Raw genomic sequence first — 25,586 nt, forward strand, 5'->3', positions numbered from 1 at the left:
CTCACTGTGTTGCCCAGGCTGGAGTGCAGTGGCCTGATCTTGGCTCACTGCAGCCTCCGTCTCCCAGGCTCAAGTGATTCTCATGCCTCACCTCCTAAGTAGCTGAGATTACAGGCACCTGCCACCACGCCCAGCTAATTTTTGTATTTAGCCAGGCATGGAGACAGGGTTTCGCCATGTTGGCCAGGCTGGTCTCAAACTCCTGGCCTCAAGTGATCTGCTGCCTCGGCCTCCCAAAATGCTGGGATTACAGGCATGAGCCACCTCACTCAGCTGAAAATTTTTTTGAGAGACAGGATCTTGTTCTGTTGCCCAGGCTGGAGTGCAGTGGTGTGATCACAGTGTATGCAGCCTCGACCTCTTGGGTTCAAGTGATCCTTCCACCTCAACCTCCCGAGTAGCTGAGACTATAAGTGTGCGCCACCATACCTGGCTAATTTGTTTATTTTATAGAGACGGGGCCTCACTGTGTCACCCAGACTGGAGTGCAGTGGTGGGATCATAGCTCCCTGCAGCCTTGAACTCCCAGCCTCAAGTGGTCCTCCTGCCTCGGCCTCCTAAAGTGCTGAGATTACAGGTGTGACCCACTGTATGTGGCCTCTGTGGAAGTTTAGTGACACATCCAGTGTGTCACATGCTAGACCCCATCTTCCCACAATACAGTGTGGGGTGGCAGGGAGCTTGTGCACGCTGCTGTGTAGCCATGAGGAAGAGAATGGTTGAAGGGGTGTATTCTTGCTGCTGTGGGAGGGATGGCTGAAGAGCAGGAGGATGGTACAGCAACAGGTAAAAGCACCTGTCTGCAGGTGTTATGTTTCTGCTTCCTTGCTGGGCATGGACACTGAGTGTGATGCGGACCCTTGCCTTCCAGGGATCCCCGCCTTCCAGGTACCCCCAGCCTGGTTGCGGGGAAGCAAGTGGAGAGTGGCCCCTCAAGTGCAGTAGAGAACCACAGACTGCTCAGTGCAGGGCACAGCAGTTAACTCTGGGGGCAGCGAGGCCACATTTAGGAGCTTTGAAGGATGCAGAGAAATTTGCCGGGATCGGAGACTGCGGCCAAAGTAAAACTTGGCATATCCAAGGAATTAATTCACTTATCCAGCAAATAGTTGTTGAAGGCCAACCAAGTGTGGATTGCTGTGCCAGGTTCTGTGTGGTAAGAACATAGGATTTTTTTTTTTTTTTGAGATGAGGTATTTCACTATCACCCAGGCTGGAGTGCAGTGGCATGATCTCGGCTCACTGCAACCTCTGTCTCCTAGGTTCAAGCAATTCTTCTGCCCTCGCCTCCAGAATAGCTGGAATTACAGGTGTGTATCACCATGCTGGCTAATTTTTGTATTTTTAGTAGAGATGGGGTTTCACCATGTTGGCCAGGATAGTCTTGAACTCCCGACCTTAAATGATCCACCTGCCTTAGCCTCCCAAACTGCTGGGATTATCGGCGTCAGCCACTGCACCCAGCTAATTTTTGTATTTTTGTAGAGACAGAGTTTTACCATGTTGCCCAGGCTAGTCTTGAACTCGTGGCCTCAAGTGATCCGCCCACCTTGGCCTCCCAAAGTGCTGGGATTACAGGCATGGGCCACCAGGCCCAACCAAACATAGGGCTTTTGAGGTGAGGTCAGTTACTGAAGTAGACCCTCTTGGTGGAGGGATGTGAGTACCATTCAGTACCTTGGATTGTTTTAGATCACATCTAACGGCCTTTGGTGACAGGTGTGGGTAGCACTGTCTGCAAGGACAGAGGACAGCAATTGATCATAGAATTTCCTGGATCTTTCAGGGTGTTTAACCCACAGAGACCGCAAAAGGGTTGCTGTTACCAAAGATTGTCTGAAAGGCACACAGGAGCGAATGCAGCAGGAAGAAACTCCCCATTTGTGAGGCAGTCTGTGGGGTCAGGGTTAACAGGGAGCAGCCATTATGTAAGATGTGCCCGGATCCCTTAGGCAGAGTTAATGCCTATTAACTAGAAAAGAAAACAGCCTTTATCAGAGACTGGCAGATAGGATGTTAATTGGCTTCCGTTTACTGAGAGATTACAGGATTCATTTCACGGCTGCTTATAATAAACTCCATCCACAGAGAAACTGTCCCCACCCCCCAACGTTTGTACAAACATTTCCTGAGTCCCAAGGGGTGGAGCTGGCAGTTATATGGTGGTCCCCACAAGGTAACAGCATAAATGGTGGGCCTGTCTTATGGCTGGTCGGGAAGCTATGAGACAGGCTCAAGGGAATCAGGCACACGTGCATATGAGTGTATGTGTGTAAGAGTGCATGTGAGAGTCTGAGTATGCGTGTGTGTGTGAGTGTATGTGTGAGCGAGTGTGTGTGTGTGTATGTGTGAATATGTGAGTGCATATGAGAGTGTGAGTATGCATGTATGTGTGTGTGAGTGTATGTGTGAGCAAGTGTGAGTGTATGTGTGAGTGTGTGTGTATTAGGATAACCCATGCACATGCAGCTTATAGGATGCTTTAATGGTGCTGTGGCTCACACCTGTAATCCCAGCACTTTGGGAGGCAGAGGCAGGTCAATTGCTTGAGGCCAGGAGTTTGAGACCAGCCTGGGCAGTATAGCAAGACCCCGTCTCTACTAAAAATAATTTTAAAATTAGCCGGGCATGATAGTATACACTCATAGTCCTAACTACTCAGAGGCCAAGGTGGGAAGATCACTTGAGCCCAAAAGATGGAGGCTGCAGTGAGCTATGATCTTACCACTGCATGTCAACCTGGGTGACAGAGTGAGACCCTGTCTCGAAAAAACAAGTAGCTTGTCCTCCCCTCTCCCAAGCAACTGCCAGCTTGCTTGGAACCAGTGTTCCCATTGCTCTGGAGGTTCTGTGCCGGAGCTGGTGTGTGATCGTGAGTTATCGAAGATCCCATGCTCCAGGTTTACGTTTCCTGAATAATGCTGTTTAGTAAGTCATTTCCCACATCATCCCCCCATGCCCCGCTGAGCTTTGTTTTTTGTTTGATGAACAGAAAGACTTCATGAACAGAAACAGCATGGGAAAAGATACACATATGTTATTTGGGGCTGGCCCCCCTGTGCCTGGCCGCTGGTTGTCACCCTTGTGGGGACACCTGAATCCCAGTTCAGAAAGCTCTGGCATTCTAGGTACTCATGAAAGGTACCTAGAGTCAATGTGGCAAGGCTGGGTCTCCTAGAGCCACAGGACACTGTCATCTGTGGTTGTAAATACTGTGTGGTGCTGGGGGAGTATGAGGTACCTACCCCAGCACAGCATACGAGTCAGGACTCTGGTAGGTGCAAGTGACAGAAACCCATCCTATGCTGACTGAACCGGAAAGGGTGCTTCCTGGGCTCCATGACAGCAAAGTCTGTGTGCTTTTGGCACCACTGGCTTCCAGATCACCCTAGCCTGCAGGTATCCTCCTCCGCCTCCTGGCCTTGCTCTGCCCCCAACTCTGTGTCAACTCTGCCCAACCTCACACCCTACTGGCTTCCCCTCCCCTGAAGAAAGAGTACTTCTCCGGCCTGATGGTTCCCTTAAAAGTCCCAGGTCTCGGTCTTTGGGGGCAGCACCCTGAATCTAGGGGAGTATGAAGTCTCATTACCTGACTATGGTCACCTGGGTCACCCTGGTGTCAAGTGGAGGATCAGCCCCAATTCCTCCATAGTGACAGGGAGCAGAGCGAGTGGTTTCCCAGAATGCTGTCCTCAGAAGGGACGGTCACTGTGAGTGTGGACCAACTGTAGAGCTTCAGTGCCTTCTCCAGGCTTTCGTCACTGCTAAGATCATCAACAGGTATTCTCGGCCAGGCGCCGTGGCTCACACCTGTAATCCCAGCACTTTGGGAGGCCGAAGCAGGTGGATACCTTGAGGTCAGGAGTTTGAGACCAGCCTGCCCAACATGGCGAAATGCTGTCTCTACTAAAAAAAAATACAAAAATTGGCCAGATGTGGTGGCGTGTGCCTGTAATCCCAGCTACCCGGGAGGCTAAGGCACGAGAATCACTTGAACCCAGGAGGCAGAGGTTGCCGTGAGCCGAGATCATGCCACTGCACTCCAGCCTGGGCGACACAGCGAGACTCCGCCTCAAAAAACAAAACAAAACAGGTGTTCTCCACAGGTGAGAGGAAAGTGGGAAAGAGCAAGCTGAACACGTCTACCCACAAAGCCCATCCATTCAAGTCCCCTGGGAATTACAAATTGCTTGCCTGCCCCACTCCTAGACTTGGCGGAAGGGGGTGTGGCAGAGGTGTTTTGTTTGCACTGTTTAAACATTTTAAATTGAGGCATAGCTTATACAGAGTAAAGCACATAAATCCTAAGTGTATATATAGCTCAGTGAATTTTTACATATATATTCATCCTTGGAACCAGATCAAGACAGTTTTCAAGCCCGCAGCTGGCTCCTTTCTGCCCCCTCCCTGATATACCCCTGAGAGGTAACCAGTATTCTAATCTTTATCACCATAGATGTGTTTCGTATTTACATTTCTTAAAAATTGTGGTAGTCTGGGCACAATGGCTCATGTCTGTAATTCCAGCACTTTGGGAGGCAGAGGCTGGAGGATGGCTTGAGCTCAGGAGTTCAAGACCAGCCTGGGCAACATAGTAAGACCCCGTCTCTATAAAAAATTTAAAATTTAGCTGGGCATGGTGGCCCACACCTGTAGCCCCAGCTACTCAGGAGGCTGAGGTAGGAGGATCATTTGAGCCAGGGAGTTGGAGGCTGCAGTGAGCCACGATCGTGCCACTGCACTCCAGCCTGGGTGGCAGAGCGTGACCCTATCTCAAAAATAAATAAATAAATAAAAATGTGGTAAAATACACAGTACTTAAAAATGACATTTTTAATTGTTCAGTTCAGTGGCATTAAGTACATTCGCACTGTTGTGCAACCATCATCACCATCTGTCTCCACAACTCTTCCATCTTACAAAACTGAAACTGTCCCTATTAAACAGTAACTCTCTGTTCCCCCGCTCCCAGCCCCTGGCACCTGCCATTCTGCTTTCTGTCTCTATGAATGTGATGACTCTAGGGACCTCGTATAAGTGGATTTGTACAGTATTTGTCCTTTTGTGACTGGCTCATTTCACTCAGCATGACATCCCCAGGGTCCATCCGTGTGGCGGCAGGTATCAACATTTGGATGTGTACAAAACATTTTGTTTACTGAGCTTAACTGTTACACAGACAGAATCATTCAGTATGCAGCTGGGCACAATGGCTCAACCTGTAATCCCAGCACTTTGGGAGGCCGAGGTGGGCAGATCACCTGAGGCCAGGAGTTCGAGACCAGCCTGGCCAACATGTCACCATGTTTACTAAACCCCATCTTTACTAAATACAAAAAATTAGCTGGGTGTGGTGGTGCACGCCTGTAATCCCAGCTACTCAGGAGGCTGAGACATGAGAATCGCCTGAACCCGGGAGGTGGAGGTTGTAGTGAGCTAAGATCGCACCATTGCACTCCAGCCTGGGCAACAGAGTGAGACTCCGACTCAAAAAAAAGAATCATTCAGTATGCAACCTTTTGTGCCTGGCTTCTGCCTCTTCACTGGTGTGTGTGTGAGATCCATCTGCATTGTCATGTGTAGCAGCAGTTTGGTTTGTTACATAGTGTCTCATCATGGGATATACCACATCCGTGTTCTCATTCTCCTGTGGGCGGTCTTTGGGGTTGTGTCCATAAAGTGTGCTCATCATTGCCATGATATGCTGCTGGGCAGGTCATCAAAGCTCCCAGGGCTGTATATGGGGAGACTGGAGGGAGAGGCCTCTATGGCTGGTGTGGCTTGTAGGAATCTTGGCTGCACTGGGCAGAAGCAGGGGTCTGAAGGCAGGAGACCCAGCCGGCATTGGGCAGTGGTGGTACTTTTTGTCTTCCTACAAGCACAGCCTGCAAAGGCCCACTTGCATTCAGCATGAACGTGCACGTGCCTGACACAGCCTCAGCCTGTTTGTTTCCCTGGTCAGCCTGAGCTCACTCCAGCCTTGGGTTCTTCCTTCTTGCTGTTCTCCCTCCCTGGTGTACTCCTTCCCTTCCAGATCCCAGGACAGACTCCTTTCCCCCACCCCATGTCCCTCCTCCCACACAGACTGTGCACATGGTCATCCCTGTGTGGGTCATTTGCAGTACCAACTGAGCCTGTGAAGGTGTGCCTCCGCAGAGCATGTACACAGCAAGCATGCAATGCACGTACACAAAGGGAGTGACATACGAATGTCCAGCAGCTAATCTGATACCAAGTAACCCAGTAGGAAGGGAAAGATCTGTAAGAAAAGGGAGACCCAAGGTCATGAACATTGCCTGAGTCAGCCCAGGGTGTACCCAGGCTCCTACCACCATGTTATCCTGCCAGAGCAGAGAAGGGCCTCCCAGGGTCAGTGGGAACCTGGGCAGGTTTTTGTATGTGTGTCAAAATGCACATAACTTAAAAGTTACCATTGTGACCTTTTTTTTTTTTTGATGAAGTCTTGCTCTTGTCCCCCAGGCTGGAGTGCAATGGTGCAATCTCGGCTCATTGTGAACCTTTTAAAGTGAACAGTTCAGGGGTATATAGTACAATCACAGCGCTGTGCAACCACTGCCTTCATCTGATTTCAGAACTTTTTTTTTTTATTATTTATTTTTTTTTAGACAGAGTCTTGCTGTGTTGCCCAGGCTGGAGTGCAATGGCACGATCTTGGCTCACTGCAACCTCTACCTCCCAGGTTCAAGCGATTCTCCTGCCTCAGCCTCCTGAGTAGCTGGGATTACAGGCACGCGCCATCACACCCAGCTAATTTGTGTATTTTTAGTAGAGACAGGGTCTCACCATGTTAGCCAGGGTGGTCTTGAACTCATGACTTCAAGTGATCTGCCTGCTTTGGCCTCCCAAAGTGCTGGGATTATAGGTGTGAGCCACCACACCTGGCCAATTTCAGAACATTTTTTTTTTTTTTTTTTTTTTTTTTTTGAGACTGAGTCTGGCTCTGTCGCCCAGGCTGGAGTGCGGTGCTCGGATCTCAGCTCACTGCAAGCTCCGCCTCCCGGGTTTACGCCATTCTCCTGCCTCAGCCTCCCGAGTAGCTGGGACCACAGGCGCCCGCCACTTCGCCCGGCTAGTTTTTTGTATTTTTTAGTAGAGACGGGGTTTCACCGTGTTAGCCAGGATGGTCTCGATCTCCTGACCTCGTGATCCACCCGTCTCGGCCTCCCAAAGTGCTGGGATTACAGGCTTGAGCCACCGCGCCCAGCCCTATTTCAGAACATTTTAATCATCCCCAAAAGGAAATCCCATCCCCATCAGCAGTCACTCCCCACTCCACAACTCCCATCCCCTAGCAACCACCCATCTGGTTTCTGTCTCTATGGATTTGCCTGTTCTAGGCATTTCGTATCAATGGAACCTCACACTATGTGGCCTTTTGTGTCTGGCTTCTCTACTCAGTATTGTGTTTTTGAGGTTCATCTATGTTGTAGCATGGATCAGTGCTCCATTCCTTTTTATGGCTGACTAGTATTCCGTTGTGTGAACATTTCGTCTGTCCATTCATCTGTTGACGAGCAGTTGGGTCGCTTCCACTTTTTGGCTGTTGTGAATCTTACTGCTAGGAGCATTCATGTACAAGTTTCATTGTTGTTGATATTGTTTCTATTGTGTTGGGGTCTCACTATGTTGCCCAGGCTGGTCTTGAACTCCTAGCCTCAAGCATCCTCCTGCTTTAGCCTCCCAAAGTGCTGGGATTATGGGTGTGAGCCACCATGACCAGCCCCATGCACAAGTTTTGTGTGGACCCTTTGGTTCTGTGCCTGGGAGTTGAATTGCTGGGCCACAGTGGTATCTCCCTATGTAACTTGTGAAGGAACCTCCAGGCTGATTTCCACAATGGCTGCCCCATCTAACATTCCCAGCATACAAGGACACCAGTTTCTCCACTTGCTCACCTGGCAGGTTTTAGCCAGATGCTTGGCAGGATGGGAGTCAGGAGGAGAAGGCGTGTTCCACATGTGTAGGCTTGCCGGCCAGCGCTGGGGTGGGATGGTGAGACCAGCTCTCAGATGAGGAGGCCGAGGTCCTGGGAGCTGGTACACCTGCCTGAGGTTGCTCATCTGGTGAAGAGCAGAGTGGGCTTGAACCTGTGACCCTGCCTTCAAGTTCACAAAGGGAAATGCTTCCTCAGCAGGTGACTGAGGGCGAAGGGTCACTGCTTGTGCCCCAGCAGTGACATTTTAGGGATAAGGACAGCGCCACCCCCCACCCATTGGATCTATGAGTAAGGAGACAGAAAAGAAAAGGAGGCAAGGGGAGGGGCCCTCACCCAGAAGGACAGCATCCTGTTCCTTCATTTGGACCAGGGTCAGGGACTCAGGGTTCTGCTGATGAAAGAGGTCCCTCCCAAACCAGGCACAGTGGCTCACAGCAGTAATCCCAACACTTTGGGAGGCTGAGGTGGGAGGATCACTTGAGGCCAGGAGTTCGAGACTAGCCTGGGCAACATAGCAAGACCTCATCTCTACAAAAAAACTAAGAAATTAAGGCTGGGCGTGGTGGTGCATGCCTGTAATCCCAGCACTTTGGGAGATCAAGGTGAGCAGATCGCATGAGCTTAGTTTGAGACCACCCTGGGGTACATGGTGAAACCCCGTCTCTATGAAAAATACAAAAATTAGCTGGGCTTGGTGGTAGACATCAGTGGTCCCAGCTACTCGGGAAGCTAAGGCAGGAGGGTCTCTTGAGCCCAGGAGATCAAAGCTGCAGTGACCTGAGATTGCGCTACTGCACTCCAGCCTGGGCAACAGAGAGAGACCCTATTTTAAAAAAAAAAAAAAGGCCGGGCGCGGTGGCTCAAGCCTGTAATCCCAGCACTTTGGGAGGCCGAGACGGGCGGATCACGAGGTCAGGAGATCGAGACCATCCTGGCTAACACAGTGAAACCCCATCTCTACTAAAAATACAAAAACTTAGCCAGGCGAGGTGGCAGGCGCCTGTAGTCCCAGCTACTCAGGAGGCTGAGGCAGGAGAATGGCGTAAACCCGGGAGGCGGAGCTTGCAGTGAGCTGAGATCCGGCCACTGCACTCCAGCCTGGGTGACAGAGCGAGACTCCGTCTCAAAAAAAAAATAAATAAATAATTTAAAAAAAAAAAAAAAAGGAGGGAGGGAGGGAAATTGACCAGGCATGGTGGTGCACATGTGTAGTCCCAGCTACTCAGGAAGCTGAGGCAGGAGTTTGAGGAATCCCTTGAGTCCAGGAGTTTGAAGTTACAATGAGCTGATTATGCCATTGCACTCCTACCGGGGTGACAGAGCGAGACCCTGAAAAGAAAAGAGAGAGAGAGAGAGAAGAAAGAGAAGAAAGGAGGGAGGGAGGGAGGAAGGGAGGAACGGAGGAAGGGAGAAATGCTGTCCCCGCAGACTTGTCATTGGGGCACATTTCTGCCAAGTGGCCCCGGGGGTGACTTTCCAGCACTGGACCTATAAGGAACCACAGGGACAACCAGTATGACCAGTCTGGCAGGGGGTGATGACAAGAGGAAGTGATACCCCAACAACAGAACCTGGAAACAAGCTGTTTCCAGTGCCAGTTGGCCGGTCTGTTTTTAAATAAACGGAAGCATATTTCATGTTTTTTCCTTATAGTGTCCCTGGCAGTGTCATGGGACACTCAGGTGGTACCAGTAATTCTGACAACCTCTTCTCGCTTGGGAAGCCAAGGTGGGGGCTGATGGGTGTAAACCACCTGTCCCTTATAGTGACAAAGAGGAGAATGCCACTGAGGGTGGGGGTCATGGGAACCAGGGCTTCCTCCCACAACCCATCCAAGCCTCCCTGTCCCAGGAAATGATCTCACCACCTCCAGGTCTCAGGCAGAACCTGGATAGGCTCCTGAGGCGTCTGCCACCTCCCTCCACCAAAGCCTACCATCCAGGCCCCATGCTGTCACCTGAGTGGTCCTGTGGTATCCTCTGGCTTCCCTGTCTCACTGTCCTTTTCGCTCCTTTAGCCGAGTGACCTCTGTCCTGGAGACCCACTCCCTCCTTCACTAGCCCCATGGCATTTTGTGGCTGGAATGTGGCTCTGCCATGCCTTGGACACTGCCCCTCAGGAGGTCGACCTGATCACCTGGTCGCTGGTTGCAAGTCTGGGTACACATTGCCATGGGAGTGATCAGCCTCCTGGGACCACTCCCACCAGGGCTGGCAGCTCTAGTGACTGCTTATTTGACGTCAGCCTGACGTCCACCTCCTGTCACTCCCCTGGCCACTAGGCCAGTTGGTCCTTTTCCCTTGTGACAGCCTGTGTCCACTTCCTGTTGCCGCCGTAACCACCACAGACGTGGAGGCGTAAAGCAACACGTTTGTCATCTTTAGGTTCTGGACATCAGGAGTCTAAACTGGGACTGCAGGGCTGGTTTTCTTCTGGAGGCTCAAGAAGAGAATCTGTGTCTTTGCCTTTCCCAGCTTCTATCCCCTGGGGCCTGTCCCTCCAACTCTAAAGCCAGCAGTGGAGCACACACATCTCCTCCAACTCTCCTGCCTCTATCTTTGTTCTTTCTGGTCCTTTTCCTTTTCCTTTCCTTTCCTGACAGAGTCTTGCTCTATCACCCAGGCTGGAGTGCAGTGGTGCAACCTCCACCTCCCGGGTTCAGGCAATTCTCATGCCTCAGCCACCCAAGTAGCTGGGGCTACAGGAATGTGCCACCACACCCAGCTAATTTTTGTATTTTTTGAAAGAGACAGGGTTTTGCCATGCCGACCAGGCTGGTCTTGATGCCTGACCTCAACTGATCCACCTTCGTTGGCCTCCCAAAATGCTGGAATTATAGGCATGAGCCACTGATCTTGGCCTTTTCTTTTTTTTTTTGAGACAAAGTCTTGCTGCGTCGCCCAGGCTGGGGTTCGGTGGTGTGATCACACCTCACTGCAGCCTCCAACTCCTGGGCTCAAGCCATCCTCCCATCTTGGCCTCCTACAGGTATGTGCCACCACGCCCAGCTAATATTTGTTGTTGTTGTTGTTGAGATGGAGTCTCCCTCTGTCACCCAGGCTAGAGTGTAGTGGGGCGATCTTGGCTCACTTGGTGCCACCACACCAAGCTAATTTTTTTTTGTATTTTTAGTAGAGGTGAGGTTTCACCAATTGGCCAGGCTGGTCATGAACTCTTGACCTCAGGTGATCCACCTGCCTCAGCCTCCCAAAGTGCTGGTATTATAGGCGTGAGCCACTGCACTCGGCCACACCCAGCTAATTTTTAAATTTCTTGTACAAATGGGGTCTCACTGTGTTACCCAGGCTGGTCTCATCTGGCCCTCAAGCGATCTTCCCACCTCCCAAAGTGCTGAGATTACAAGGTGTGAGCCACTGCACCTGGCCTCTCCTGCATCCCGCTCATCGGGACCCTGGTGATTACACTGGGGCCATCCAGATAATCCAGGACAGTCTCCCCCATCTCAAGACCCTTAACTTCATCACATCTAAAAAGTCTCTTTTGTCATGTAAGATCACATATTCTTGGTGTCTAGGGTTTAGGATACAGACATCTTTGAGTGCCATCACTGAGCCCAATGCAGCCCATTATGGTGGTCCTTAAGGTACCCCTTTCCAGGGAAGTCATCCCAAATGTCAGGACAAGAGGGTTTCAGGACCTCCAGCCTCGGCTTTCTGGCCTCCTGCCCCCGCCCTGCCCAGCAGCATCATTCAACCTTTTCTGGGGCTCCTCTTACCTCAAGGGCGAAGGCGTGAATTGGCAAACCCTTGGCATTCACTGCACAGGCACCAAGCCAGGCCAGCACAGTGAACGAGTGTTGTGGAGGGAAGTCACAGGAGCAGTGAGGATGCAGAGCAGAGGTACAACCTGAGCAAGGGGCAGAGAGCCCCAGAAAAAGTGAAAGGGTACCTCACTCCTGCATACTCCACTGCCCCAGCATGCACCTCCCAGTCCCTGCACACACCATCCTGGACCCAACTGCCTCTAAATGCATCTCCAGGCCCTGCACACACTTGCCTGCACCCCACCACCCCAGCATGCCCCTGCAGGCACCTCCAGGGCCCTGCACACACCTGCCTGCACCCTACCACCCCAGCATGCCCCTGCAGGCACCTCCAGGGCCCTGCACACACCTGCCTATACCCCACCACCGCAGCATGCCCGGACCCTGCACATACCTGCCCGCACTCCACCACCACAGCATGCCCCTGCGGGCACCTCCAGGGTGCTGCACACACAATCTCCCACCCCGCATCCACCACAGGCCCCGCCTCCCCTCTACATCTGCATAGTCAGGATTGGGGCCCATAGGTAGAGGTCAGTGTCTCCAGCCACCTGAGTTCGGCGCAACCTCTTCATCCAGTGAAATCTCCACCCACCCTCCCTCCCCAAACCCGCTTCTTTGCCTACGGCGGTGGATGTATAGCATCACATCCCCAGAGGGTAATGGAGCATTTGGGTTTAATGGACAGTGCAAAGTGAATATCCACAAGGCCACACAGACAGGAATCAATGACTGAAAAAATAAATGGGGGAGGAGAGAGAGCCGTCCCTGTGGAATAATTCCAAGTCCTATCCATCGGTGCTTCTCCTTCCTGGAGGTGGAGCTTAACCCGTCCCCATCCCATCAGACTGGGCTGCTTCCAAAGAGTACAGTAAGGAATGGGGAATACCCACTTAACAGAGGCCCTGGCTGAACCCACCTTACCCAAGAGGTCCAGGTGTGGGTCACCTGGGGTAAGTTGCCCTCCTCGCCCCCAGAACTGGCTGTTCCTTTAGGTTAAGCAAAGTCTTGAGTAAGGGCACATGGGCAGGGCAAGGTGGTTCACACACCTCCCAACTACTGGGGAGGTGAGGTAAGGCAGGAGGATTACTTGAGCCCAGGTGTTCCAGACCAGCCTGGGCAACATAGAAAGACCCCATCTCAAAAAAAAAAAAAAAAAAAGGAGGGGGTACATGGTCCTCTAGAGGGCTTGATGAAATGATGTTGAGACTCACCTTGGTGGCCGTGGGCTGCCTAGGGGCCAGACTCCATGGAGAAGGACCCAGCTGTGGCTTTCGGGTCCTGTACTGGGGCCTGAGTCCCTCTGTCCTTGAAGTTGGCCAAACTTCCCCGAGTTTCATCTGCAGAGAAGGGAAACAGCACCTCACCATGAGGGGTAAAGAGGAACCACAGTGCCCCCAGTCATTAGTGGCAGTGATTGTCACCATTGTCTTCAGCCCAGCTAGGCACCACTAGCTAGGCTGTGGCCTCAGGTAAGCACCCAGACTGCCTCAGCTTCCCCAGCTGTGAAGCTGAACTGAGACTCCTCAGTTAAGGCTGGGAGGATTCCAAAGCACAGGGGCAAAGGGATCTCAGAACAACAGCCACTTTTTTTCTTTTTTTGAGGAGTCTTGTTCTGTTGCCCAGGCTGGAGTGCAGTGCCGCGATCTCAGCTCACTGCAACCTCCGCTTCCCGGGTTCAAGCTCTTCTGCCTCAGCCTCCCAAGTAGCTGGGATTACAGGTGCCCACCACATGCCCAGCTAATTTTTGTATTTTTAGTAGAAACGGGCTTTTGCCATTTTGCCCAAGCTGGTCTCGAACTTCAGGTGAGGCCTGCCTCGGCCTCCCAAAGTGTTAGGATTACAGGTGTGAGCCACTGCACCCGGCCAGTAGCCACTATTGTGTTGTGTGGGTGCCTGTGTCTTCACCCCATTCTCACCCCCACATGCAGAGGTAGAAACAGGCCCTGGAGGAAGGAAAGCCTTTGCCTGAGCATGGCCCCAGAAACCCTGCTCCCAGAGAAGGAGAGGAGAAGGGAGGGAGCCAGCCAAGGTCAATGTACACTCTGCTGAGAAGGACAATGGGTTCCCTGAAAACCGGGGCTGCCGGTGCCCTACGCTGCCCCTCTGCACTGAGCCCCTGGGTGTAGCCACGCTGGATCAGAGGCACCCTCCACAGTGCCCCTTGGGACCATGTGCCCTGAAGGGCCTGGACCAAGAGGAGCCAGATCAACAGGCCAGTCCTTCTATAGCCACAGACACCCAATGTGTTTCCCAGACTTGGCATGCCCTAGAAGCTGCTGGTTTTCTCCAGGCTTTCTTTGTTTTAGCACTTTATTTATTTATGAGGGAGTCTTGCTCTGTCACCCAGGCTGGAGTACAGTGGCACGATCATGGCTCACTGCAACCTCTGCCTCCCGGGTTCAAGCGATTCTCCTGCCTCAGCCTCTTGAGTAACTGGGACTACAGGTGAGCACCACTACACCTGGCTAATTTTTGTATTTTTAATAGAAACGGGGTTTCACCATGTTGCCCAGGCTGATCTCGAATTCCTGACCTCAGGTGATCCACCTGCCTCGGCATCCCAAAGTGCTGGGATTACAGGCGTGAGCCACTGCACCCAGTCCAGAGAAATGATTAAGTGTCTTGTGGGAAGATGCTCAGAGACCACGCAAACACCCTGTTTCGCATCCTGTTTTCACCCACTCATTGTAGCATCTGCCCATGTTTTATTTTCTTTAAGCTGGTCCATTTTTTTTGAAATAACATTTTTAAATTGTTTATATATATATATATTTGTTTATATAATTATATAATGTATATATAATTGTTTTTATATATATATATATATATATTTTTTTTTTAGATGGAGTCTCGCTCTGTCCCCCTGGCTGGAGTGCAGTGGCGTAATCTCGGCTCACTGCAAGCTCCGCCTCCTGGGATCACGCCATTCTCCTGCCTCAGCCTCCTGAGTAGCTGGGACTATAGGCACCCGCCACCGCGCCCGGCTAATGTTTTGTATTTTTAGTGGAGGCGGGGTTTCACCATGGTCTCGATCTCCTGACCTTGTGATCCACCCGCCTCGGCCTCCCAAAGTGCTGGGATTACAGGTGTGAGCCACTGCGCCCAGCCTAAATTGTTTATATTTAACATGTACAACATGTTGTGTGGTTTCAGGGGGTTTTATTTTTATTTTTATTTTTTTTTTGAGACATGGTCTTGCTCTTTCACCCAGGCTGGACTGCAGTGGTGCGATATCAGCTCACTGCAGCCTCAACTTGGTTTCAGATGATCCTCCTGCCTCAGGCTCCCGAGTAGCTGGGACTACAGGTACATGCCACCACACCTGGCTAATTTTTGTATTTTTTGTAGAGATGGTGTTTTGCCATGTTGCCCAGGCTGGACAATGTGTTGTTCTGATATATTTACTTTGATATATAGTGAATTGATTAATACAGTCAAACAAACTACAAACTAATATAAAAATCATCTCATATAGTTACCGTGTGTAGGGGGGCAGTGGGTGGGGAGGGTGAGGTTATCAGTAATTGATACAGTGTTATTAACTATAGTCCTCATGCTGTCCATTAGATCTCTAGCATACTTGCCTTGCGTAACTATAATTCTGTTCTGTTTGACCTACAATCTTCCCATTTCCCCCTGCTCCTGGTAACTGCCATTTTACTCTATTCCTATGTATTTGATTTTTTTTTTCAAATTCCACATATAAGTGAGATCATGCAGCATCGTCTTTCTGTGCCTGGCTTATTCGGTTATTCGTGTATCTTCTAAATTAATCTGAATTGTCACAGATGTCAGGATCTCTTTTTTGTGTGTGTTTGTGACACAGTCTCGCTCTGTCACCTAGGCTGGAGTGCAGTGGCATGATCTCAGCTCACAGCAACCTGCACCTCCCAGGTTCAAGCAATTCTCCTGCCTCAGCCTCCCGAGTAGCTGGGATTACAGACATACACCACCACACCCAGCTGATTTTTGTATTTTTAGTAGAGACAGGGTTTCACCATGTTGGCCAGGCTGGTCTTGAACTCCTGACCTCAAATGATCCACCCATTTCGGCCTCCCAAAGTGCTGGGATTACAGGTGTGAACCACCATGCCCGGCTGTCCCCATGGTTCTTGATGGCAATAATTAATACTGGCCTTTGCCTAATGGTGTTTTCTATTTCCGTCATTCCATCTGCATTTGTTAATTGAAATGCAACTGTAAGGAAGTGCTGTCTCTTCTCCCCCCATTTACTGAGCTACTTGGAAGAACAAAGACCATCCAAATGAGAGCAGCACAGGCTGCTTATTCAGAGTTTGCAAGGGAGTCAGCCAAAGCTCTAAGGCAGGCAGGGGAGAGGGAGAGCTGTGGAGTGGAAAAGGGCAGGCTCAAGTGAGCCCACAGGAGGCTGTCGGTCTGGGGAAGCTAGGGGCAGCCAGCTAACAGCGGATGTCCTGTGGGGTTGCTTAGGGAAGCACAGTTGGCTTTCTCTGGTTGGTCCTGAGTTGGAAGTGGGGGCCAATGTTAGAGAAGCTGCAATCATTGACCAGGTCCTGAGCATTGCTGCAGAGGTTGGTAGTTGGTTTCCAGAGCTGTTTACTGCACAGGTTTTGGGCCACAGTTTTGTTGCCATGTATGGACTGGCCATTGTCCTGCACTTCTTCTGCCTCTTACCAGGAGTTTCTAAGGAAAGGTTCCAGACTCCACCCCAGCCCTGCATATAAATCTGATCTTCAAGTTTTTCTTTTGTTTCTTTTTTTTGAGACAAAGTCTCGCTCTGTCACCCAGGCTGAAGTGCAGTGGCACAATCTCGGCTCACCACAACCTCCGCTTCCTGGGTTCAAGCAATCCCTCCTGAGTAGCTGGGATTATAGGCATGTGCCACTATGTCCAACTAATTTTTTTTTTTTTTTGTATTTTTTAGTAGAGACGGGGTTTCACCATGTTAGCCAAGATGGTCTTCATGTCCTTACCTTGTGATCCCCCTGTTTTGGCCTCCCAAAGTGCTCGGATTACAGATGTGAGCCACTGCGTCCGGCCTTTTCTTTTTGTTTTGCTTTTTGAGATAGCGTTTCTTTCTGATGCCCAGGATGGAGTGCAGTGGCACGATCTCGGCTCACTGTAACCTCTGCCTCCCGGGTTCAAGCGATTCTCCTGCCTCGGCCTCCCAAGTAGCTGGGACTAAGGCATGCACCACCACACTTGACTAATTTTTGTATTTTTAGTAGAGACGGGATTTTGCCATGTTGCCCAAGCTGGTCTCGAACTCCTGGCCTCAAGTGATCTGCCCACCTTGGCCCAAAGTGGTGGGATTATAGGCATGAGCCACTGCACCTGGCCAGTGATCCTCAACTTTGATTCAAATGGGCACCTGTTCTTTCTGTACTTCCTGAAACAAAGCGTGGTAACACCCTTTAGAGAGAGCTCAACTTACACTCTGAATTTGACAATGTGCAGTTGAACTTTAAAACAGATTCTAGGGCTGGGCGCGGGGCCTCAGGCTTATAATCTCAGCACTTTGGGAGGCTGAGGAGGGCGGATCACGAGGTCAGGAGTTTGAGACCAGCCTGACCAATGTGGTAAATCCCCATCTCTAGTAAAAATACAAAAAAGTTAGGCAGGCATGGTAATGCGTGCCTGTAATCCCAGCTACTCAGGAGGCTGAGGCAGGAGAGAATCGCTTGAACCTGGGAGGTGGAGGTTGCAGTGAGCTAAGATCACAGCAGCGCACTCTAGCCTGGGTGATAGAGCAAGACTCCATCTCAAAAAAAATTAATAATAATAAATTTTTAATATATATATATATATAATTAAAAAAAAAAAAAGAGATTCCAGGCAGTCGGGTGTGGTAGCTCATGCCTGTAATCCCAGCACTTTGAGAGGCTGAGGCAGGTGGATCACCTGAGGTCAGGAGTTCGAGACCAGCCTGCCCAACATGGTGAAACCCCGTCTTTACAAAAAAATGCAAAAATTAGCTACACATGGCGGCACACGCCTGCAATCCCGCCTACTTGTGAGACCGAGGCAGGAGAATCACTTGAACCTGGGAGGCAGAGCTTGCAGTGAGCCGAGATCACACCACTGCACTCCAGCCTGGGTGACAGAGCGAGACTATGTCTCAAAAAACAAAACAAAACAAAACAAAAAACCACTCTAAACTCTTAACAAATGAGCTGAGAAGAATAAGGCATTTCAGCAGGAATGTCTGTTCCACTGGGGGTCCCTGGAGGGAGAGCAAGAGTCTGCCTTCTAAGCTTTCCTTGGGCTCTTTCCAAAGATTGCTTTCTTAGGCACAAACTTTGACAAGTGGCCAATCTAGTGTCCTGTCTCCCCTTGGCCTGCAGATCTTATTTTATATAAATAATCTTTTTTTTTTTTTTTTTGAGATGGAGTCTCGCTCTGTTGCCCAGGCTGGAGTGCGGTAGCGCAATCTCGGCTCACTGCAAGCTCCGCCTTCCAGGTTCACGCCATTCTCCTGCCTCAGCCTCCCCAGTAGCTGGGATTACAGGCATCCACCAACACACCCGGCTAATTTTTTGTATTTTTAGTAGAGACGGGGTTTCACCATGTTAGCCAGGATGGTCTCGATCTCCGGACCTCGTGATGCACCCGCCTCGGCCTCCCAAAGTGCTGGGATTACAGGCATGAGCCACTGCGCCTAGCTATAAATAATCTTTGAACTTGTGAGTGGCTTACATTTTGAGAAGGCCAAGTTTGGGTTTTGAAGCAAAACCAAGCGTGTCTGTCCCCCAACTGCCCCAAATGATGCCTAGGAAGTCCCGTGTCAGTTTCACCTCTTCTTGAAAGTCATAGCCAGGTGTCTGCTTGCTTATTAAGGGGCAAAGGTGCCACCCCAAGTGGCCGCTCCATGCAGGGGAGGAAAATATTTTTTTCTCACCCATCTTAGGTTCATGGCTGAGGCCCCTGTAACAAAAGGCAGATTAACAAGATAAAAGCAGACAAATTTATTTAATACAAGTTTTACGTGACTTGGGAGCCTTTATACGGAAACAAAGACCTCCCCCTAAAACAGGTAAACCTGAGTATGTTTTTGTTAGATTTGATGAAGACTAGAGTCATGGGCAAGTCTAACTGAAGGGCAAAAGGGTCTGATCTGTCTGGGCACAGTGGCAAACACCTGTAATCCCAGCATCTTGGGAGGCTAAGGCAGGAGGATCACTTGAGCCCAGGAGTTCAAGACCAGCCTGGGTGAGACCCCCCACCTCAAAAAAAAAAAAAAAAAAAAAAAGGCTTCTGATTTAATGGTAATAACCTTGGGGGAACTTAGCAAGACCTGTTTGTTCAGGTTCTTCTTGGCATCTCTGCATCTTCTGCTCCCTCCTCCAGGTATACGGGAGGCACTCTCCACCTGAGAGTCTCATGACCTGCTTCTGGGGAGAAGGGAAAGGGAACAGTGCTTCCTGCTTCTGTTTTCTCAAAGGCCGAGGTCGTATTTTAGGCTATCATGTCTCGAAACCCATCCCTTGTTCTCACTGTGGTCCCTGGGGTCCAGGATGTCACATGGCTTTTCCCTTTGCCTTCCTGAGCTGCAGCAAACACAGCATACTCCTGACCACAGGCAGCATCCTTCTGCTGTGACGAAAGACAAAAGCGTGACTCTTGGGCCCGTTTCCGCTGAAATCCTCAGGGACTTCTTCCCCCAGATCTGCGGTCTGCCCTACCCAGTTCTAGAATTCACTTAATGGTTGTCTTTTCTAACTTAAATTCATCTAAAGGTAGTTTGGGCCAGGCGCGGTGGCTCACGCCTGTAATCCCAGCACTTTAGGAGGCCAACACAGGTGGATCACCTCTCGAGGTAAGGAGTCTGAGACCAGCCTGGCCAACATGGTGAAACCCTGTCTCTACTAAAAATACAAAAAATTAACCAGGTGTGGTGGTGCGTGCCTGTGATCCCAGCTAATCGGGAGGCTGAGGTAGGAGAATTGCCTGAACCCAAGAGGTGGAGGTTGCAGTGAGCCAAGATTGCACCACTGCACTCCAGCCTGGGCAACAAGCACGAAACTCTGTCTCAAAAATAAAAATAAAAATAAAAATAAAATAAAATAAAATAAAAGTTTGTATCACTGCCTTAAAAATAAATTCAATATTACTGCAAAATGGGAGGTGATGGGAAAAAACAAACTAAGTACAGTGGAAACACAAGAATGTTATGGCCAGGTGCGGTGGCTCCCACCTGGACTCCCAGCGCTTTGGGAGGCTGAGGCAGGAGGATCACTTGAGCCCAGGAGTTCAAGACCAGCCTGGGCAACATAAGGAGACCCTGTCTCTACAGAAAATGAAAAACTTAGCCAGGTGTGGTGGCATGAGCCTATAATTCCAGCTATTCAGGAGGCTGAGGTGGGAGGATCGCTTGAGCTCAGGAGGTCGAGGCTACAGTGAGCTATGATTGTGCCATTGCACTCAAGCCTGGGCAACAGAGCAAGACCCTGACTATAAAACAGCAACAACAACAAAGAGAATGTCATGAAAACCTGTGTCTCTGATGGTTGCAGGCATTGGTGCCCTGGGGCCCTCTTCCTGTTGAGACGGGGAGGGTGGTGGGTGCTGGTGGTGCCGCGACTGTCTCCTTGACCTCATCAAGGGATGAGGAGGCAGCTGGAACAGAAGCAGGCCGTTCTTGTGCTGTGGGATCACGCACCGGCTGTGGTGGCCTACCGTGCTCCAGGCCTCATCCTCAGCCCTCCCTTCTGTGTCTGTGTCTCCTACTCTGTCTGTTACAAGGACACCAGTCATTGCACTTAGGGCCCACCTTAACCCTCATCTAGAGATCTTGCCTTGTGATTATCACATCTGCACAGACCCTTTTTCGTAAAAGTGTCACATTCACAGGTTCTGGGGGCAGGATGTATCTTTCAGGGGCCATGGTTCCGCCCCCTCCAGGTCCTCCAGGTACGTCCCCCAGCCCCAGCTGCCCTCAGTGCTCTGTCACCTGCAGGGCCCAGCACACTTGTGTAGTTCCGGCCAGGTTGCACAGTGACTTTGTCTATGTCTATGGGTGCCACTCAAGGCTGAGCCCTGGCCCTGGGCAGGTGATCCAGCGAAGGATGGTACCAGGGGCACTGTAGGCAGCCCTGGCTGGTGGCTCTTCTTGTTCACAGAGGCTGGGCAGGTGCAGCCAAGGGAGGGTCTGAGGCTGCAATGCCCTCCTGGGGAGACTGTTCCTCACAGGACTGTGACTTCCTGAGGAGCTCAGAGCAAGAGCCCACAGGAGGGCGGGAGGGACCCCCTTCGGCCAGGACCCAGGCCTTGGGCACCTCACCCACTGTTGGGGGATGGCAAATGGCTGAATCCTTTCTGGGGAAGGCGACTTTGCAGAATGTGTCCAGGCTGCCTGACCCAGCACCTCAATTCTAGGAATCGAGGAGTAGAGAGGCTGCGCCGTTCTCACCCGAGTACCCAAGTGCAAGCACAGCCCCCAGGGTCTGTAGCGTCAGGGGCGGTGCTGGGCAGCAGTCAGACATGGCCGATGGTTGCAGGGGAAGGTGAAACAGACGCAGCGTGTCCCACGGGCTGATGATGAAAGATGCCGACCCCCAGCAACCGGCTGGAAAAGGTCTTTAGGACCTGGTTTCTGTCTGTTTGAGAGCAGTTTTATTTATTTTTATTTTTTGAGACCCAGTCCAGTCTTGCTCTGTCACCCAGGCTGGAGTGTACTGAAATCACAGCTCATTGCAGCCTCGACCTCCTGGGCTCAGGCGACCTTCTCACCTCAGCCTCCTGAGTACCTGGGACCACGGGTGCATGCCACCACATCCAGCTAATTTTTTTCTCTAGAGACGGGGTCTCACTATGTTGTCCAGGCTTGTCTCAAATTCCTGGGCTCAAGCGATCCTCCTACCTCAGCCTCCCAAAGTGCTGGGATTCCAGGTGGGAGCCATCACGTCCAGCTAAGAGTAGTTTTAGATTTACAGAAAAATTGCAAAGGTTGTACTGAGTTCCCCGACACCCCACACATCCAGCGTCCCTTATGCGTAACCTCTCACAGTGCTGCGGTGCATTTACCTCACTAATGAACAAGTGCTGAGACAGTATTAATATTAATGGAGCTCCACACTTTATTCACGTTTCCTCCGTTTTTCCTGAATGTCCTTTCTTTGTCCAAGGATCCCACCTGACCTTTAGTCCTCACATCTCCTTTTTTTTTTTTTTTTTTTGAGATGGAGTCTCGCTCTGTCGCCCAGGCTAGAGTGCAGTGGCCAGATCTCAGCTCACTGCAAGCTCCGCCTCCCGGGTTTACGCCATTCTCCTGCCTCAGCCTCCCAAGTAGCTGGGACTACAGGCGCCCGCCACCTCGCCCGGCTAATTTTTTTGTATTTTTAGTAGAGACGGGGTTTCACTGTGTTAGCCAGGATGGTCTCGATCTCCTGACCTCGCTCACATCTCCTTAGACTTTTCTGGGCTGAGATGGTTTCTCAGGCTGTCCTTGTTTTTGGTGACCGTGACTGTTTGGGGGAGCAGTGGTCAGGGGTGCTGGAGAATGCCCCTCTGTTGGGATGTGTCTGGAGTTTTTTCCTTTTCTTTCTTTTGAGACAGAGTCTACTGTGTCACCCAGGCTGGAATGCAGTGGCATGATCTCAGCTCACTGCAACCTCCACCTCCTGGGTTCAAGTGATTCTCCTGACTCAGCCTCCCGAGTAGTTGAGATTACAGGTGCCCGCCACCATGTCCAGCCAATTTTTGTATTTTTAGTAGAGATGGGATTTTGCCAGGTTGGCCAGGCTGGTCTCGAACTCCCGACCTCGTGATCCGCCCACCTCAGCCTCCCAAAGTGCTGGGATTACAGGTGTGAGCTACTGCACCCAGCCTGATGTTTTTCTCACGGTCAGATGGGGTGATGGATCTGGGGGAGGAAGACCCTGGTCGTCACATTCCATCAGAGGCAAGTGCATCCACCTGACTTATCCCAGCCAGTGTTGCCCTGGATCACCTAGCCCAGCTGGGATCCATCAGGTTTCTGTGCTGCAGTCACTGACAGCCCCCTTTCCAGACTGCACTCTTTGGAAAGAAGCCGCTAAGCACAGCCACACCTGAGGGTAGGAGGCATGGCCCCTCCTGGAGGTCCAAGCTGCTGAACTATTTGGGAATCCTTTGCCTGGGAGATTTGTCTCTTCTCTACCATATACTTACTTATTCTGTCATTTGTTTATATCATATGGACGCATGGTTATTTATTTTATAGTTCAGGCTTTCATCCATGGCTGCTTTATGTTTTTTTCCATTTCCACTCAAACTGTTCCAGCTTTGGCCATCAGGGGTTCTTTCGGAGGGTGCCCATGACCCCCTAACCACACCCATCTGCTTTGGTTTCTGTTTCTGAGCATGTCCTCCATGACTGGCACCTCCACGTGCTCCAAGCTCATCCTTTCTCTCCAGCCCCATCTTTGAAGCAGGTGTTTCTCCCAGAGCCAGTGCCCATGGGTCCATCTTCACTAGGAAAGAGTCAGCAGTGGAGGCTGGTGTAGCAGAATCCCAAGTGCACTTTGTACAGCGTTACTCACCGGCACTGATGCCTGCTCTGGGGCCTCTGCACCCTTTGCGTCACTTTGTAGTAATGTGTTTTCATTTACTGGATGATTTTAAAGTATGGGAACTAACCAGGCACAGTGGCCATGCCTGGAATCCCAGCATTTTGAGAGGCTGAGGCCAGAGGTTCACTTGAGCCCAGGAGTTCCAGACCAGCCGAGGCAACATAGTCAGTCCCTGTCTTTACAAAATATAAAATGAAAAATAAAAATTAGCCAACCCAGTCAGACGCGGTGGCTCACGCTTGTAATCCCAGCACTTTGGGAGGCCACAGCAGGAGGATCACATGAGGCCAGGAATTCAAAACTGGCCCGGCCAACATGGCAAAACCCTAGCTCTACTTAAAAAGAAAAAAAAAAAAAAATAGCTGGGCATGGCAGTGACCATCTATAATCCCAGGTACTTGAGAAGCTGAAGCACAAGAATCACTTGAACCTAGAAGGCGGAGGCTGCACTGAGCCGAGGTCATGCCACTGCACTCTAGCCTGGGCTACAGAGGGAGATTCTGTCAAAACAGAAACAAAAAAATCACCCTTAGCTGGCCAAGGTGGGAGGATCACTTGGGCTCAGGAATATGAGGCTGCAATGAGCTATGATTGTGCTACTACACTCAAGCCTGGGTGGAAAAAAAAAAAATAGGCGAGGTGCGGTGGCTTATGCCTATAATCCCAGCACTTTGGGAGGCCAAGGCGGGCAGATAACTTGACGTCAGGAGTTCGAGACTAGCCTGGCCAACATGGTGAAACCCCATCTCTACTAAAAATAAAAAATTAGCTGGGTGTGGTAGCGGGCGCCCGTAGTCCCAGCTACTTGGGAGGCTGAAGCACAAGAATTGCTTAAACCTGGGAGGCAGAGGTTGCAGTGAGCCAAGATTGTGCCGCTGCACTCAAGCCTGGGTGACAGAGTGCAGTGGCAAAAAAAATAAATAAATAAATAAATAAATAATAAATAATTTCGGTGGACAGAGACCCTCGGGTCCAAGCTGACACAAGCCCACTGGATGTGTGGCCCCACAGTGGTATTGGCACCAAGCACCTCGGTGTTGGCACAGAGCACTGAGCACCTCGGCCACGCTAGCCCCACAACCCGCTGGTAGCTGTGTGACCTTGGCTGGCTGCTTAACTTCTCTGAGCCTGTTTGCTCCCTGGGCACCAGATTTGGAAAAAGAACAGACTGTTTGTGAGGATTACATTCCAGTGCCAACAAGAAAGGCTTTTGTAAATGATTAAGCAATACACACAGGACCGTGGCCGCAGAATGCAGTTGAGGGCATCCCTCCCCATGCAGGGAGCCAGAAACCGGGAGAGGAAAAGGCTGGTGGGAACACTCGCCATCTCTCAGGATCTCGCCGTATCTTACCACCTCCCCTTACCCTCCCAGGACCGAGTCTCCTGCCATTCCGAGCAGGCCTGGTATGGATAATGGTGTGAAGGAAGGCCCGGTGCGATTGCGTGAGGATGCCGAGGCTGTCCTGTCCTCGTCCGTCTCATCAAAGGCAAGTACCCCGGCCTCCCGGGGTGGGTGTTCTCCTGGGGCCCCAGCCTCCCCCCGCCCCCAGGCTCCCCACCCCCTCCTCCTAGCTTCTGTACCCTCTCCAAACAGGTTCAGAGATCCCTCTCCTGTGCTCCATGCACCCCATCACAAATCACCCTGCACCCAGGATGTGCATGTTGGTACCCCTGCCCACCTGGGCTGAGGGTGGAGTGGCGGAGCCTCTCTGCTCCCACAGCCCTAGATACTGTAAGGTCAGGGGATGGAGGACACCAGCCACCCTCTATTCCACCGAAAGCCCTGCTTGTGGTGATGTGAATCCAACCAGCCCAGCCACCTGGTAAGAGGCAAAAACCTCACCCAGCGCCAGTGTGGGGTGAGAAGCCTGAGGTATCAGACGTGTCTTGGAGCCGCCTTTTCTCCCTCAGATTTTGGAACACTAAGGAATTAGCCAAGGCCAGGTGTGGTGGCTCACGCCTATAATCCCAGCACTTTGGGAGGCTGAGGTGGGAGGATCATATGAGACCAGGAGTTTGAGACCATCCTGGGCAACATGGTGAAACCCCATCTCTACTAAAAATATAAAAATTAGCCAGGCGTGGTGGCACACATCTGTAATCCCAGCTACCTGGGAGGCTGAGGCATTTGAATTGCTTGAACCCAGGAGGCGGAGGTTGCAGTGAGCCGAGATTGTGCCACTGCACCCCAGCCTGAGCGACAGAGTAAAACCCTGTCTCAAAAAAAAAAAAAAAAAAAAGGCAAATGCAGAGAGCCAAAGCGGGTGGGCATGCTTGGGCTTTACTCTGTGTTTCCAAGTTCACCTCTTAA

General features: G+C 51.0%; 1 protein-coding gene across 1 annotated transcript in view; it reads left to right on the forward strand.

The window, feature by feature from the left end:
- SLC25A42 (solute carrier family 25 member 42) overlaps positions 1-25,586 on the forward strand; it is a 49,111-nt gene that overhangs the window by 8,090 nt on the left and 15,435 nt on the right. Inside the window, exon 2 of the mRNA XM_025367202.1 lies at positions 24,648-24,762. Coding sequence (XP_025222987.1) covers positions 24,682-24,762 — 81 coding nt within the window. The 5' untranslated portion in view covers positions 24,648-24,681. The remainder of the gene's footprint in view (positions 1-24,647; positions 24,763-25,586) is intronic.

This window comes from Theropithecus gelada, chromosome 19 (assembly GCF_003255815.1).
Source record: "Theropithecus gelada isolate Dixy chromosome 19, Tgel_1.0, whole genome shotgun sequence".
Classification (NCBI taxonomy): domain Eukaryota; kingdom Metazoa; phylum Chordata; class Mammalia; order Primates; family Cercopithecidae; genus Theropithecus; species Theropithecus gelada.